Raw genomic sequence first — 15,623 nt, forward strand, 5'->3', positions numbered from 1 at the left:
GGAACCCTGTATCAATCCCTGTTCTAACCACATGGCTTTAACCAGCCATAGCAGTGTGGTGCCTTAGAGCCCCTGTTACTTCCAGCCATCCTTCCTGTTACAATCTGCCCCCATCAGTTTGGTAATGAAGCAGCATTGGAAAAACATCACTTTTAATCACAACGCATGAAATCTCAGAAGAGGCAGCATCACTCTCTTTGCCATGTCTGGTGATGCAGATGGAGGTGAAGGGGCACGTTTCGACCTAGGCACGGGATAAAGGCATTCTTTGGGAAGGGAGAAATCCATGCAAAGCCGACCCCAACATGAAATTTGAATTTTGTGTTTACTGCTTAGCTGGGTCCGTTCAGTGCAACGGGACAGATTAGCCAGGAGGTTGCTATCAAATTGCATGGATGTATCCAGTCCACCAGGTAGAGGGAAAAGGAGGAACCAGATTTACTTAATGCACTGGGAGACTAAGTCCAACACAAAGCTAAGTGGAAAAGGACGTAGGTGTTCCCTGAATGTGGTTTTTGGTGACTGAGAAGAAATCTTTCCTTGGAATTCCTTCGTGCAGCTAATTAAGACAACTGGGTCCAATTCCTTCGACCCAGGCTGACATCAGTGAGAACTGTAAATACTCAGCACCTGGAGACAAAGTGAATACCAGACACAAATCCCCCTCCTGCTCCCACCCATGGGACTCAGCAGCAGCCAGGATGCGTGAGAGCACGATCAGCTATTCACCCACAGCCCACAGTTTGTCCTCTTCTGCATGTATTGCCTCGGAGAAAATACAGACAAGTCCCAAAGGGCTGTGCCAGTGGAGCTATAGTTGGATCTGAATCCAGGTAAGAAAACGGAGTTTAATACAGAGAATGACTGTGCAAGTCCAAGTCTCCCTAGCTTCATCCTTTATAGTCCCAAAGCCGAGATTTAGGCACCCTTTGGCTTGTGGATTTGGGTTTGATCCAGTCCAGTTGTTTGCAAGCCGGACTTCCCTCAGCTTTGTGGCTGAGCATCTCTGAAAGCCAGTGGATGGAGGAGGGTGGGCTCCTCTGGACACAGGGGAATGGCTGCAGGGCCCCAGGATCCTTGTTTGCTGGTTTGAGGCTGTCTTGGTGGGGGACACAACTTCTGGGCACGCGTTCCCCAGGCAGGAGTGATGTTGAACCTGTTGCCAAAGGAGGTGGTGTGGCTGTGCAGAAGTGAGGAAGGAGAATTTCTTGCTGGTAACGTCCCATGTGGAAGATGAGGATAGGGATAGCAGCTGATTGGTGCCTCTCCGAGGGGAGAGCCTTTTGAGCAGCGTGTGTGGGGTGGTGAGACCTGTTCAGACCAGCTCAGCAGGGCCAGGCTTGTACCTGGCATGCAGAGTTCTCCTTAGTCCCAGCTCTCCAGGCAAGTTGTTAATAGGAGGAAGAAATATTTTCAGGGGGAAGGAGCTGCAGAGGGAAGTGATCTGCCCTGGGCCATGCTGGGCAGAGCAGATCCTCCACTCCCCAACCTGTGCCCTGGCCTCCAGATGCCACCTCCACTACAGAGCTGCCTTCAAACCCATCCCTCCCATTCAAAAGGCTCTTCTGCCTCATCCTCCTCTGCAGAAGAGCATCTGGTTATCTCAGCAGCCATCTGGTCCTTATTAAAACCTACAGGTTTCACCTCCTCCTCCAAATGCTCCTTCCTCACTGGGGATCCACACCCCAGGCTCAGGTGTTGCCCTGCCTGCCCCTTCTCGTGTGTTACCCGTTGCTACAGTGGGTGTTCGTGCCATGAGAGACAGGGATGGTGTCGTGGTCCTGTCTGCACCTCCTTGCTGACAGTCAGGTAGATCGTGAGGTCATTGGGAAGAAAATGATCTGTTAATCCCAATGTGATTTGTTACCACAGAAGGGAGAGTTTTCCTGTTGCTGCTGTGTTTGCCAGGAGTGGATCCCTGTTATTTCAGACGTGGCTGCTCCTGAACTGCAGACTTTGCTGGGAAGACTGAGTGGGTCAGATCTGCCCTTGCTGACACCTGTGGGTCTCCAGTGACTTCAGCAGGATCCTTTTAATATCCCACTCTTTGTGCAGCACCGTCATGGGGATTTCAGGGGCAAACAGAGCTTCACCAACAGCAGCAGGCGCACGAGCCCTTGGCTCTTATCCACGGGAAGGTGAGGCTGTGGGCTGGCTGGGAAAACATCTGTGTGTCCTAAAGACAAACCCAGTGGGACTTTCCCCCCCTGATTGGTGTTGATTCCCAGGGCCACAATTCCAGCTGTGAGGTTATTCCATATCAAACTGCTGACAGGAGGCTGAGGTCACCATGGGTGAGCAGCACGAGGAGCCTCCAAGCCCTCCTGCAAAGCAGGGAGGTGGCCTGGGAGCTCCCCCTCGAGAGCCATCCAACAGCAGGTTTGTTATTTGCATTGCTTTGAAACTGAGATTATTTCCGTGCTTCCTTGTTCCAGGTTTTAAAAAGAGGAAGATTTTCTTGCTTCTTCCAATTTCATGCCCTTTTCATCCATCAGCCTGTGCCATGCTGACAATCTATTCCTTGTTCCAAAACTTTTTCTCCAGAATTCTGTAGAAAGGACATTCTGCCTGGTGGTGTTTTTGTTGGTTTTTTGTTTATTTTTTTTTCAAACATAGCTTTAAGGCAAAAGTTTGGCAATGCAAAGCAAAGTCTACATAAGGCCGCATGACTTGGATTTGCAACTCAGAACCTTACAGCTTAAAAAAAAATACCTTATCTTAAATAGTCAACTTTTTGCTCCAGGAACTTGTTTCGTTCTCAACCAAAAAGAAAAAAAATAATTCTTAAAATCCCAAATAAAATGTTCTTATTGTTCTGGGCAGTTCTGGACAAGCTAATGAGGCTGAAGTTCAAACGGGAACTAAAGTAGGGAAGAAAAAAAAAAGTTCTAGGGTAGACATCAGTGTTAATTTCTTCCCTTAGGAATCCAGTGATGAGACAGACCCAGTCCCAGGTCTCCTCTTTAGCTTTAGCACAGTGAAATCCGTCCCAATGGGAGAAGGTAGAATGGTTGCATTTGTTGAATGAATAAAAAGTGCATTTTGATTTTGCTCAGATTATACGTGTGTCTCCTAATACCTAAGTGATTGTTTTGCTTCGGGTTTCGTTTTCTCCCTTTCGGTGCCGGGACGCCAGGCGTGTATTATCGATGTTTTGGGGGTATCACCACGAGTGGTGGTCCATCCTTTGGCCTCCACATGAGTACCTGAGCATCATTGGCATTGGGTTTGACAAGGGCACTGGGTGGTATTGGCTCATTCTTGCTGAGGACCTGGGGCTGCTCTTGAGCAGAGGGCTCCTGCAGCTTGGCACGCTGCCCCAGGGGCCTGCTGGGGTTCACCTCGATGCCCAGCCTCATGCGCCATTTGATAGTCTGCAGGGTCACCATCTCGTTGGTGGCCGTGTTGGTGGCCACCAGCCAGGTGGTGAAGCTCTGATCCCGGTGGATGCTCGTGAGCTTGGCCACGTTGCTGTCGCTGACGGGCACCGCCCACGTCACGCTCGGGTAGAAGTTGTCGTTCATGCTGATGTTGAACTTGGACTCCTTCTTGGTGGGACCCACGATGGTGCAGGTTTCTGTGGTGTTCCCATACCAGGGATAGTTCACTCCGTCTGAGTCACTGATGGCCTGGATTTTACCGTCCAGTAGATCTGGAAGCTCCCAGCTTGACCTGCCATAATCAACAGCAAATTATGGATAATGTATTAATTAATTAGTGTAGAAACATGCTGGACTTTAGAAAGGAGAGGGAAGAGCTGAGGATGCATTGCCTCTCCAGCTTTTACTGGAATTTGTGCCCTTTGTGCCACCCTGCTCAATGATCTCATCCCTGCCATCCTTCTCATCAGGGCAGCTCTCAATCCGTTCATCCCCTAAATTTCTCTCTGGATGAGCCACTGTCCCTCCCCGCTGTCTGCTCGGTGCTGGAAGTGTAACCCACCCTCCTCCAGCCCTTGGAAGGACCCAGCTCGAGGGCTGCACACCAGGCTTGGGCTGGAGATGGTGTTACAGTAATCAGAGAGCCCGAGGTCGAGCTTTGTAAAACTGCCCGCGCTGCTCACCTGTGAGAGGGACAGAGAGGTCAGTGCTTCCAGCAGGAACGTGAGTGAAAACAGTCCCCTGCCATCTTGTACTGCCCATGCACAACTGGGAGTGGGTTATTTTATTAACTTGCAATTTAATTTTTAAGATTGGATTTGCCAATAGAAGCGAACTGCTGTAAATGTCTCAGAAGGAGGGCTGGGTGTTTGCTCTGGGCTGGCACAACCACAGATCACTTGCTCGGTGCACAGCAGCTGTTTTAAGGACAGTCTTTTAAAAACCAGGCTGGCAGAGGTTGCTCTCCCTCCTGCTCATGAATCAGCACTCCCCACCACCCAGGGATGATGTCCCAGCCATCGAGGTGGCAGAAGGGACTGGGTGGCAGCAGCAGCAGCTTTTGTACCTGACCCTGCCACAGGACTGGCTGTGCTCCAGCCCCCCAAGCCTTGTGGCTCCCTGCTGCAGGCTGGGACGTGGGAAATGATTTATCTTGGAGAGACACAGAGGGGACGCCCTGAGGCTCCTCAGGGTCAGGGTGACTGTCCAAGCCTTTCATAAGTCTGGTGCTGCAGCTTAAAATAGTGCCTTGATTGCAGAGGAGGCTGTGGCTGGGGGTTCTCATGGGCCTGGCTGGTTCTTTCACAGCTTTGGGATGAGCTGCTCTGGCCAGGCCTGATGTCACTGTCTCATAAGGCTGTTTTGACTGTTAATTAGTTAATGACCGTGAAGTGCCTCCATGTTTGTACTCACTGGATCGTTCAGCACTTAGCTGTGTCTGGCTCTGGCTAGAGGATACCACGGGGGATTTAAAGGTCTCATTTATCTTTTTTTCATGTGAGCAGGGGGTCCTGGCAAACACCTCCCAGCGGGAGATGAAGTGTGAGACAGGACATGGGATGAAGGGAGGGAGCAGCAGGACCAGGGGATGCTCTGAGCATCAGCCCTGGGGGATGCAGGGATGCTCTGAGCCGCAGGACCAGGGGTTATGCAAGCACAACATCTCCCTGCACAGATTTACTGGCTGCTGTCAGCTACGGCACCGCAGCTGCAGCAATCCCTTCCTCCCGAGCCCATCGCCAGCAGGCAGAGGGAGTCCTTTCCCTGGAAGAAAATCTTTAGTGAAGGCAGCCAAAAGGAGATCCCTGAGCAGTCCTGCCAGGACCCTTGTGCACTGCAGAGATGTTTATACGCTCTGCCCTGCAAACCAGAGTCATCCTGGCTCACCAACCCTCACGCCCTTCAGCAGAGATGAGCAGGGGAAGGCTCTGGGGAGGCTCTGGTGATGCTCTGGGGATGCTCTGGGGATGCTCTGGAAGGCTCTGGGGAGGCTCTGGGGAGGCTCTGGGGAGGCTCTGGGGAGGCTCTGGGGATGCTCTGGGGAGGCTCTGAGGATGCTAAGCGCCCCAGCCCTCACAGATGGATGAGTGGAGGTCGTGCTCTGCAGCCCCCACCCCTCCCTGCTGCACAGCCCAGCTCTGAAACCCCATCTGGGGGCTCTTCTCTCCCTTTCAGCTGCTGGTTTAGGATTACTTTCCATTCAGACAGTGGCTGGTACTCAGCTTGGCTGTCACCCAGGGATGTGACAGTGTCCTGAGGCTGGCTCTGAGGTGACAGGCGTGGTGCAGCCACAGCATCTCTGCAGGTACAGAGGTGCCAGCCAGGAGCTGAGATGCCACAGAGGGTGATGATCCCCCTGGGCTGCTGCAGCCTGCTCAGACCAGAGCTGGTGGGTGAATGGCAGGAGAAGCTGGTACAGTGTGCTCAGCAAATGCAGGTCCTCCAAGATCTGCTGGTCCCCATCTTCATCCCCAGGTCAGTATGGAATTGCAGCAGCTTCTCAGGATGTGCCCAGGATTTGAACAAGAGCACAGAGGTGGAGCTGTGTCAGGGACTGAGCAGGATGGTGCCTGCAGAGCCTGCAGCACCCCAGGACAAAGCTGAGCTCAGGGTGGCCCAGGAGGGCACCCAGCTTGAGGAAAGGCGTGGGCAGGAATGGGGAAGGAGAAACCAGCCTGTGTTTCTTCACAGAGCACGCTGTGCCTAATTCTAGCCAGTGTGGTTAACCCCAGGGTTTCAAAACCATCATGCTTCATCTGCACAGCTTGGAATGAGCATAAAAACGAGGCCTCATGATGATCCCATGACTGGAGCAGAGCAGGGGCTGCACAGTGGCTGCTGCTGGTGGTTGCACCTTGCCTGGTGCTACAGCAAAGCCTCTGTGCCAGCCAGGCTGGCAGGCCCTGCTTGCAGAGCGTGTCCATGTCAAATAATATGCCAACAACTGGATGATTTTGGAAAGAATGCTGTGGAATGATCTTTGGCTGCATCAGCATCTTTCTCTGGTAGTGTCGAGCCAAGGAGAGACCAGAAAGTGCCCAGTAAACACTTTGCTGACAATAGCAGGAAGGAGGCATGAAAAGAAACCAAGCTATCTGGTTTCGTGGGCTCACTGATCAGCTCCAAGATCAGTAGGTTCTGCCTTGTAACACTGACAGGCCTGTTTCTGCCTCTTCTGAAACCTTCAGAGTCAGTGTGGGCATCACCAGAGACTGGAGCTGCCAAGAAACCTCTCTGAACAAATGTCTTCTTGCTACCAGAAGGAACTTGGAGCTATTTCTTGTGGTACAACCAGAGCCCTGCTGCTGACAGCCAAGCAGCTTTATGTAGGTTTTATCTTCCCATCCCTCATTCAGACACTTTTTTCTTGTTCTGTCACACAGAACGAATCCCCCAGCTTATCCTGAGCTCCCAGATCTGTCCCACAGCACCCACCAGGGCAGGGACAGCAAACCCAGCAGAGCAGCCTCCAGCCCTGGGCATCCAGTGTGGAAACATCCAGGTAACCTTTCCAGACAGGCACTATTGCATCCTCAGCTCTAATTGCTTAAAGCCAGCTCCTAATTAGTCACAGGCCAGATGGACTTGCACAACCTTGTGCTTTCCAACACCTTCCTCTCTGAGCTCCCTAAATAAGAGCAGCCCCTCTGGGACACAGCCCCTGCTTGCTGCATGGACCAGAGCCATGTGTGGGTGTAGTGAAACTGTCTCAGGCATTTCACATCCCTGCTCCTGCCTCCCTCCACCACTGGCCTGCACTGGGGACTCGCTGAGAGAAAGAAAACCTGATAGCCAGAGCTGCTTAATTTTAAATTCTCCTTTACAGTGCCTCTCTCACCTACTCCAGCACGTCAGGCAAGTCAAGGCAGGGTTAGAGTGAAGAACAGGAAGGAAATTTAAGATGTTGTTCCCTGGCTGACAGAGCTGTGCTGCTGTGGTCCCTCTTCCTCCCACCCTCCAGCTGTGTGCTCCTGCCTCCAGCAGCAGTGTTTGACAGCTGGCTCAGGGACTGAAACTAGCACAAAACTGGCATCAGGAAAAAGGGAACAATTTCTGCTGGATGAGGGGAGCAGACTCAAGCCCAGCTGGACAACCCCTGTAACTGGGCTAAGGTGGGTGCCCACAGCACAGGTGAGATCCAGGGGCCATTGCAGGGCAGCCAAGACTTTTCCTCTCAATCCCTGGAGGGGTGAATTCCCACAGTGCACTGACCTCCCTTCACTTTGTTTGGAAAAGATACCCTTGTGGTTTTTTTGATTGTATCCTCCCTCCTGCAGACTGGGGGTTTATTCTCTTGACAAGGTGAGTTCATTATGTCCCTGCTGCAGGGCATGGAAGATTTAATCTCACCAGGGAGAGATGCCTGGGAAGATGAAGTGATGATGTAAGGATGCAAGTGGCCCATGAGGTCTTCCAGGGGGAGAAACATCCACATGAAACTTCTCCAGATTCTTGGCTGATCATATCCCAACTCCAATTTATTTCTCTCTCTATTTTGCATATCTCCATCTGCACAGCTTCTTGCATATCTCCATGGAGATGGAGGAGGCTGGATAATGCCATTCCTGCATGGCCCAGGTTCCAGCAGGTGCAGAAACCAGCACCCACCCCAGCAGGGACCTGGTCCAGCTGCTCCTGCACAGGTCACAGCTCTGGCCTGATCCTGATGTCTCCTCTGCACAGCAGCATCATCCCTAAGGACAGGGGTAAAATCCTGCATGGGAGGAACAGCACTACCAGCCATGGGGTGAACAGGAGTTTGCCCCAGTCCTGCACAGAGAGGGGGCAGAGAGCACATCCACATCCTCAGGCTGGGGGTTTTCATGTTCCCTGCAGCATCTCCTGACTCACATGTAAAGCAATGCCAGCACTTATGTGTTAGCTGAGCCTTAATTCTCTTCCTTTAAATTTAAAAATGCTGCATTTAGCCCCTAGATTGTCAGTGCCACTTTAAACGTGCGTGTCTAAATTATCCCCTCTGTAGCTCCCATCCCTATAGCAGCATTATGCACAGCTCCATCTGCTCCAGTATTTCTCAGCTGTTTCCATCCTCAATGTAATGGCCAGCTTATGCACAGCTAACAACTTCCCAGCAGAGAAGTGAAAAATTAATCCAAAGCCTGCTGTAAGTATTGGTGCTTCGGTTGGATCACTGATTTTTGACTGTTTGGGGTTTTTTGTTTGCTGGTCACCACAGGGGTTAAAGACATGGATGTGGCAGTAGCCTCTCCCTGTGATGGAAAGTTGGGAGTCTGTTGGCATCTGCAGCTCTGTGGAGGTCAGTGGGATTACACCGCGTTACACCAGCCAAACCTTGGCCCACCCTTCCCTAAGGTTTGTGTCCTGTCTCTGTCTGCAAAGGTCTTCCAAGCCCACGTTTCAATGGCACTGAAGAGGCCTTTCCTCCTAAATGCCTTTATTTATAGCCTTCAGATGGCAGTGAGTCTATAGAGAGAGTGCAGGAACAGAGCAATTCCTGCTTGTGTTCAGGTAACTTTTTTTTTATTTTTTATATCAGTTAAATGTCAATGAACCTCCTAGGGAAAAATCTGAGTTTCCATGATTTTCTAGCTAAAAGCTCTCAGTGTTTAATTCTACCTGTTTACAGTAGCAGCTACTATTCTTTTCTCTTTTTCTTTTTTTTCCTTTTTTTTTGTCCCAAAACATTCCAGCAAGGGCAGGCTGTACCAAATCCTCATTTTAAACACAGGGCAACTCAGGTGCAGGGAAATAAAAGGCCACGCTGAGGTTTGCAGCTCAGAGCAGCACTGGCAGCATCACTCTGTGCCCAGTCCTCTCTATTTCAGTGCATCTGGGCTGTATTTATATAAAGTGGACTTTTCTATTTTCCTTTGCAGCTGGTCGCTAAAGACAGGATTCCTAAACGAGCCTGAGAATTACACATGCAAATCCCAAAGGCCTGGAATTGGGAACATCTGAGCAACAAATTGTCCTTGCTAAAGATGCTGTTGGAGCCAAAAACCCTACAGATTTCGGGCCTGCTGTAAATACTTTTAAAAATCAAGATCAGCCCGTCTGCACTGCTGGTGTGTGCCAGGTGCTGGTTTGCTGCTCAAGAAACTTTCTTTTCTGCTCGAGCAGAGAGGGGACAAGGGGACAGGAGGTGGACAGCCTGGGGCTGCTCCTGCTATGCCCTTTCCTCCAGAGCACATCTCTGGGTGATGCTGAGCCCGTGTCCCTGGGAGGGAAGGAGGAAGGAGGGAAGGAGGGCCAGGCTGTGCGTGCAGATGTTCAGGAAGGCGCTGCATTAAGTCAGCCTTGTCCCCCTCCTCCCTCCTCACTCCTCATTCAGGGGTTTTTTAAGCTGCCCAGGCTGACCCTCAGGGGCTGAGCCAGCATCTCCCTGACTCGAGGCACTGGGGATGAGCAGGGAGAGGATTGCTCGGACCTGACCTTGCCGTCCTTCCTCCCTCAGCCCCGGGGACTGGGCAGCATCAGCTCCTCAGGCACTGACCCAGCTGCCAGCGCTGGCTCTGCGCTCAGGCTCTGTCCCCGTGGCTGGACAGACACATTTCTGCTGCACCAGGAGGTTGCACCTGGTGCTGCCCAGCACTGTGAGTTGCAGAATTGCTGCTCTGTGCAGGCATTTGGGGATCAGGTGCTGGGACTGATTTAGCTGTGGGCCAAAGCCTGCAACGTTTGGAGAACAAGCTGGTGGGGGACTGGGGAGAGATGACTTTTCTCAGCAGGGAAGTGACATTCTGATTTGACTCATTCCTGTCTCACTATGACTATCTGACCAGTAATACAGGGATTCTTGGTGTGCAAACAGCCCCTGGATTCCTCCCACCTCACATATATACCTATACATTCCCTTTCACATTACCCATAAAGGAGGGTAACGTGAAATGTGCACCCTGCTCCAAGGTGATGCAGATGGTTCAACTACCAAGGGGTTAAATCCAGCTTGTGCTTTCCCGTGGGCTGCCTGCTGCTGTGGGCAAAGCAGGCAGGATTCCTCCTGTGACGTTAAATGTGCTCCCAAAGCTGGTGGGCTACCGAGCTCTGAGCCATGGCTCACTGCAGCAGCAGCAGCAGCAGCAGAGCACACCAGGGACGGCTCCGAGCCACAAGTGTCAGCCCTCAGCCCTCCCTGGGGCTCCCCAATGCGCAGATTTGGGATGGGAGGGATGCAGGCAAGAGGAGCTGGAGGTCAGGAGATCCACTCGTGTCAAACATGTATCACAGCAGGGCTGCCTCTCCTGGCAGGGCTGCTGCCAGGGTTTCAGGATCTCCTGTGCAGATCTGTTGGGAAATAGTGCTGCTTTTGGGTTCCTACCAGAACAAGTGGGGCTTGGTTGGGGCTTGGGTAAATTCTCATTCAAAGAGAAGAACACCCACTGCTTTAAAAGGGCAGGGACAAGCTCTCCTGTATTTTAAACACATGGGAAAGTCCTGTTAAGTTCCAGAGTGGTTGGGTTTTTAAATATGGATTACAATTTTTGGTTTAACCTGCTACTTCCCGACCAGGCCACGGTCCTCCCGCTCCCTCTTCCCACTGGGCAAACGCACCCGCACGCGCTCTTGGAAATACTTACATTCCCTGCTCCCCGTAGTGATTGTAAAATTCCATGTGGCTGCAAGCCTGGATCCAGCCCACGATCCAGGTCTCCTTCTTGGGAAGAGGGGGCACCAACACCTGCGCAGAGGCTCGGAAATGAGGGGTCCGGTAGCGCAGGACCACGCTGGAGGACTCGTCAATGCTGGTGGGAATGGGATCAATGGAGGCTTTGACTTCAATCACTGAAATACTTTCCCGGAAAACTTTGGATTTGCAGCTAATACTCTGAATACAGCCCATGGCATACCCCGAGTACAGTCCGACGCAGCTCCTAGGGTACTCCAGCAATCCTGGGGAATATTAGGCATTGAAATTATCTGGTGCTAGATCAATTACAGATCTTCTTGGTTTGTAATTTCAAAACTGATATCCATAGGATAGAAAATTCATCATGTAAAGCCTTAATTCGAGTATCTGTCTTACAAGTACTGCTTCTATTTTTGAGGTTAGCTGCGTTTCAGAAGCAAAAGGGCCTTTAAAAATTTTCCCCCCTTTTAATGACCCATTAAATCTCTCGCTCAAACAGTCTTTGGGTTAAAAAAAAAAAAGTCTCTTGAGTTCAATAAATAAAGATGGTGTTCTTAGCTGATATATTTAGTCCTTCCTTTGCTCAGATGCGGTCTGTCATTCACCATCAAACATAGGACTAGCCGGTATTTCCCTTTATTCTTTGGATGAAAAGCAGAATGTTGATAGACACATCTATATAAATAATGAAATAGTTTTTAGCCCCAGCTTGTCACAACCGGTGTGGATTTCCACTTCCTGACTTGCAGTTGTTCATAACTTCCTTTCGCACAAAATTACAATAATAACAGAACGAAGCGACGGCTGGAAAATGCAAAAAGTCGCCAAATCTCCGATTCTGGAGGCTCCTCCGCCAGCGATGTCTTGCGCTTTGGGGATTAATATATTTTTTTTTTCTCTTTCCCTTAGAAATAGCCGGACGCAGCGAGAAGCCAGCGCGGTGCCGGTGGGGCCGGCGGCTCCGGGAGCGCAGCGGGGCAGCGGCGATGGAGCCTCCCCCGCGCCCGCCGGGGCCGCGCCGCTCCGCGCCCGCTCAGCGCCGCGGAACCGCCGCCCGTGACATCCCCCGCCACGCACCGGCCCGGGGGGCGCCGGCCCCGCCGCTCCCCTTCCTCCTCCTCCTCCTTCTCCTCCTCGCCGAGCGGCTCTCCGCAGGGGTGTCCGACCTTCCTCCTCCTCCTCCTCCTCCTCTTGCTGCCGCTGCCGGGCGAGCCGGCTGTGGCTCAGCCTGCGGGGCTCATGGGCGGGCTCGGCGGGGCTGCCCCGCACACGCGTGGGCCCCGCAGGGCGTCACAGCATCCCGGGGAGCCGCGGCGAGCCCCGGCCGCGCCGCCGAGCCCCGGCTCCTGCGCTGCGGGGGCGAGCAGCGGCGCGGGGCGGGGGGGAGGCTCCTTCTCTCGATGGGTTTTTTTTTTTTTTCTTTTAGGTTTTTTTTTTTCCTCCCCTTCGCCTCTTAGCTGGCTGCCCGGGGAGGTGAGCGGAGCAGGATCGGTGCCTCCGCCTCCCGGCTGCCGCAGGCTTCCTCTCCCGCAATACATTCATGCACCCGGGGCCGGCTCTGAGCCTCGCCGGGGGAGCGCGGGGGCGCGGGGGGGCTCCGGCTCCGCTCGCCGCCGCAGCATCAGAAAGGCAACGGGGTCAAACTTTGCCGAAACTCGCCCGCAGCCCCTGGGTGCCCCCGGGCGTGCCCGGCCGGCTGCCCGGGCTGGCAGCGCCGCATGCCCGTGGCTAGCGCGGCTCGCAGCGGCACCGGCTGCGGGTCCGGGCCCCCCCGCAGCCCTGTCCTCCCTCCTTCGCCCAGTCCCATCCCTCCCCCTGTATTTCGCTTTTAAACTGCAGCTGTTCAGGCTAAACCTCCTTTGCAAAAAAAACCAGCATTTCCTCCCACATGTCCGTGAATTGTGGGTAATGTAGTTTTTTTTGTTATTTTAGAAACGCCTATTTTTTTCTCTCTTTATTATTGTTATCTTTTAATTTTACCGCTGTGTGCTTTTTCTTGGGTTTGCTGATTAAGTTTTTCCTCCCCCAGCTGGAGCCTGCTGGGTGGGTTTGGTGCCAACCAAAGGGCACCAGAGGGGATGGTTTCCTTATTTGCAGACCCCTTAGCCCTAGGTTGGATGGGCTGTGATTCCAGCAAGGACTAATGTAAAGCTCTCCACAGCAGCAGTGGGACTCGGGAGCAGCTGGAACAGGGAGTGACAAGTGTCTGAGGCAGCAGTGGCCGGTGGGAAAGTTGTAAACTTCTATTACAGGCAGTTTGGGGAGTAATGCTGCCAGCTGGTCCTGCTCTGGCTGAGGGTCTGAGCACCAGGGGAGGTGAAATTATCTGGCTTTTCAGCAATAGCTGAAGGACATCAGGCATTGGGTGAGTGTGTCCTCTGTCACTTGTTTCTAAATAGGAAATCTGGAGAAATAAGAGGTAAAAATCTCTTTGGTGGTGTGGTGTGCTTGTACAGCACAGAGCTGCTGTAAATGTGTTTTAGTCCTTCCCACCCTGCACTCTCAGCAGGCTGGGTTAGCCCCTAGCAGGTAGGAGAGACCAGAGCTACCAGGTGATCCTAACAAGTGAATGCCACAGGATGAGGGGAGGCAGATTTGCTCCTCTCCACCCACAGCAAGTGGAAAAAAACAGTTTATTGTCATCTTTTTCCTCCTCACGTGTTTCTCGAAGCATTGAGAAGTATTTATTTTAAACTTCCCAGTTGCTGTGGAAGGCACAATTTAGTCACTAGTCCTGTGACAGAAACACTAAGAACTCACTCAAGTTACAAGCCACTTACTATCATGTAGTACAAGGAAGAATGAAATTAGCATCTTCCGAATGAAATATCCAGCAGCCTCCAGAAGGTGCTGAAATCCTTTGACATTTCCAAGGCTCTTTCACACTTTTCAAACAAGCTTGTCACAGTTTCCCAGAGCATCATGAGTCTGGTGAAACTGCATATTCTGCGACTCCAGTTTCACTGAAGCTTCAGCCAGGTCTTGCTTCAACTTGGCTGTCTCTGGTGCTCTGGTCAACTAGGAAATTGCATTATCTCATTCTAATGAAATCAGCTTTTCATCTTCAGCTGGAGTTTTCCTTGGGTTTTGGTCGTGCTTGCGTCCATCACGCTGCTGTGAGTGATTAAGGCATTAACACATCCCAGTTTCTTGTTTGTCCCCAGAAGAATCCCATGCAGGGTTTGCTGGATTCACTTTGCAAGCGCTGCTTCTTTGGCCAGCTGCTGACAGAGGTTGGGATGCATCAACTCTGCCAGTGAATTGCAGAGAAAGGGGATGGGGCTCTCACTGCTGTCCCACCCACATTCCAGTGTGATTTCCCTGGCCGTGCTGGCCACTGACAGGGAATTGTGGCCACAATTGGGGCCAGCAGCGCTGCAGGCGGGGTGGGCAGGACAGCAGGGAGCACAGCCAGGGCTGAGCAGGCTGGGCACAGGGAGCATGCTGGATTTGTCTGCCTGGGCGTTCTCCCAGGTGCTGGATGACCCCTGTGGATCATGTGTCAGGACTGGAATAGCCCCTGGAGCAGGGAGCCTGTCTGCAGGGATATTTATAAACCCCTGGGTTAGTGGCTGTTTTGCACGATGGGGCTTGTCACGGCCTCAGTGGGATCAGGGATTTTTCCCTCCCGAGCTCAGTTTCTCCAGCTGGGACTGTCAGTGACAGCCCACCTGGCTGCAGCAGAGATCAGACAGTTTTCCTTTCCCACTCCACCACTGACAGGGGTTTTGCTGGCACTGCCCTTCCTCCTCCAGCCCCTTCCTGCTCAGGACTGAGGAGCAGGTCAGGGAGGCTGGGGCAGGGAAATTCCCTCATATCAGTCAGCAGAAGAGGCAGGCACCAGATTAAATTCACTCCCAGGGCTTTCAAGGTATTTTTTAACCCATGAGGAAAATGTTAAGTTGTAGCTCAGCATGCCCAGCACCAGACTGGGCAGGAGTCTCCCTGTTTCTGACCACCAGTGCCTTTATTTGATATTTGCAGAGCCCCACAGAGCAGCAGCCTTGCACAGAGTGGGAAAATCCAGGAGCCCATGCACTTGGCTACAAGGGGAAGCAGTGCTGATGCTTCTCTGCCTGGCCAGTGTCAGGTAGGCTGGGATTTTCCATACTCTGGGCAGTGGGAGGAGGGCAGGCAGGCAGGGATGGGGTCCTGACTGCCCTGCTAGTGGCAGCAAGTCAGGGATCAGGCAGGAGCTGGTGGGTGTTGGTGATGTGGCAGCTCCTGTGTGATTTCAGGGCTGCCACAGCCCCATGTGGTACCTGAGCCAGGACAGGTCGTGTTTTAAGGGTGCCTGAGAAGGGAACAAGCTCTTCCTCCAGCTGGGATCATAGAATCACATGGTTTGGGTTGGAAGGGACCTTTAAAGGTCATTTAGTCCAACCCCCCAGCCATTGGCAGAGACAGCTTCCACTGTCCCAGGCTGCTCCAAGCCTTGTCCAACCTTGCCCTTGAAAAATTCCAGGGATGGGGCAGCCACAGTTTCTCTGGGGATCTGTGCCAGGGCTTCCCCACCTCACTGGACAAATTGTACCATCCAACCCTGCTCTCTGTCAGTGTGAAGCCAGTCCTGTCACTCCATTTCCAACTCTCCTGGAGCCCCTTCAGGCACTGGCAGGGGCTCTGAGGTGTCC

At 52.5% G+C, this 15,623-nt stretch overlaps 1 protein-coding gene across 1 annotated transcript; it reads right to left on the reverse strand.

Moving 5' to 3' along the window:
- Positions 1-991: 991 nt before the first annotated feature.
- On the reverse strand, positions 992-11,980 carry FAM78A (family with sequence similarity 78 member A). Its single transcript, XM_033077761.1, has 2 exons — positions 10,940-11,980; positions 992-3,672 (listed from the first exon to the last, which is right to left on the reverse strand). The coding sequence occupies exons 1-2, from the start codon at positions 11,200-11,202 to the stop codon at positions 3,144-3,146; spliced, it is 792 nt and encodes a 263-aa protein (XP_032933652.1). The 5' UTR covers positions 11,203-11,980; the 3' UTR covers positions 992-3,143.
- Positions 11,981-15,623: the final 3,643 nt, after the last annotated feature.

The sequence above is a fragment of the Catharus ustulatus genome, chromosome 21 (genome assembly GCF_009819885.2).
Source record: "Catharus ustulatus isolate bCatUst1 chromosome 21, bCatUst1.pri.v2, whole genome shotgun sequence".
Taxonomy (NCBI): domain Eukaryota; kingdom Metazoa; phylum Chordata; class Aves; order Passeriformes; family Turdidae; genus Catharus; species Catharus ustulatus.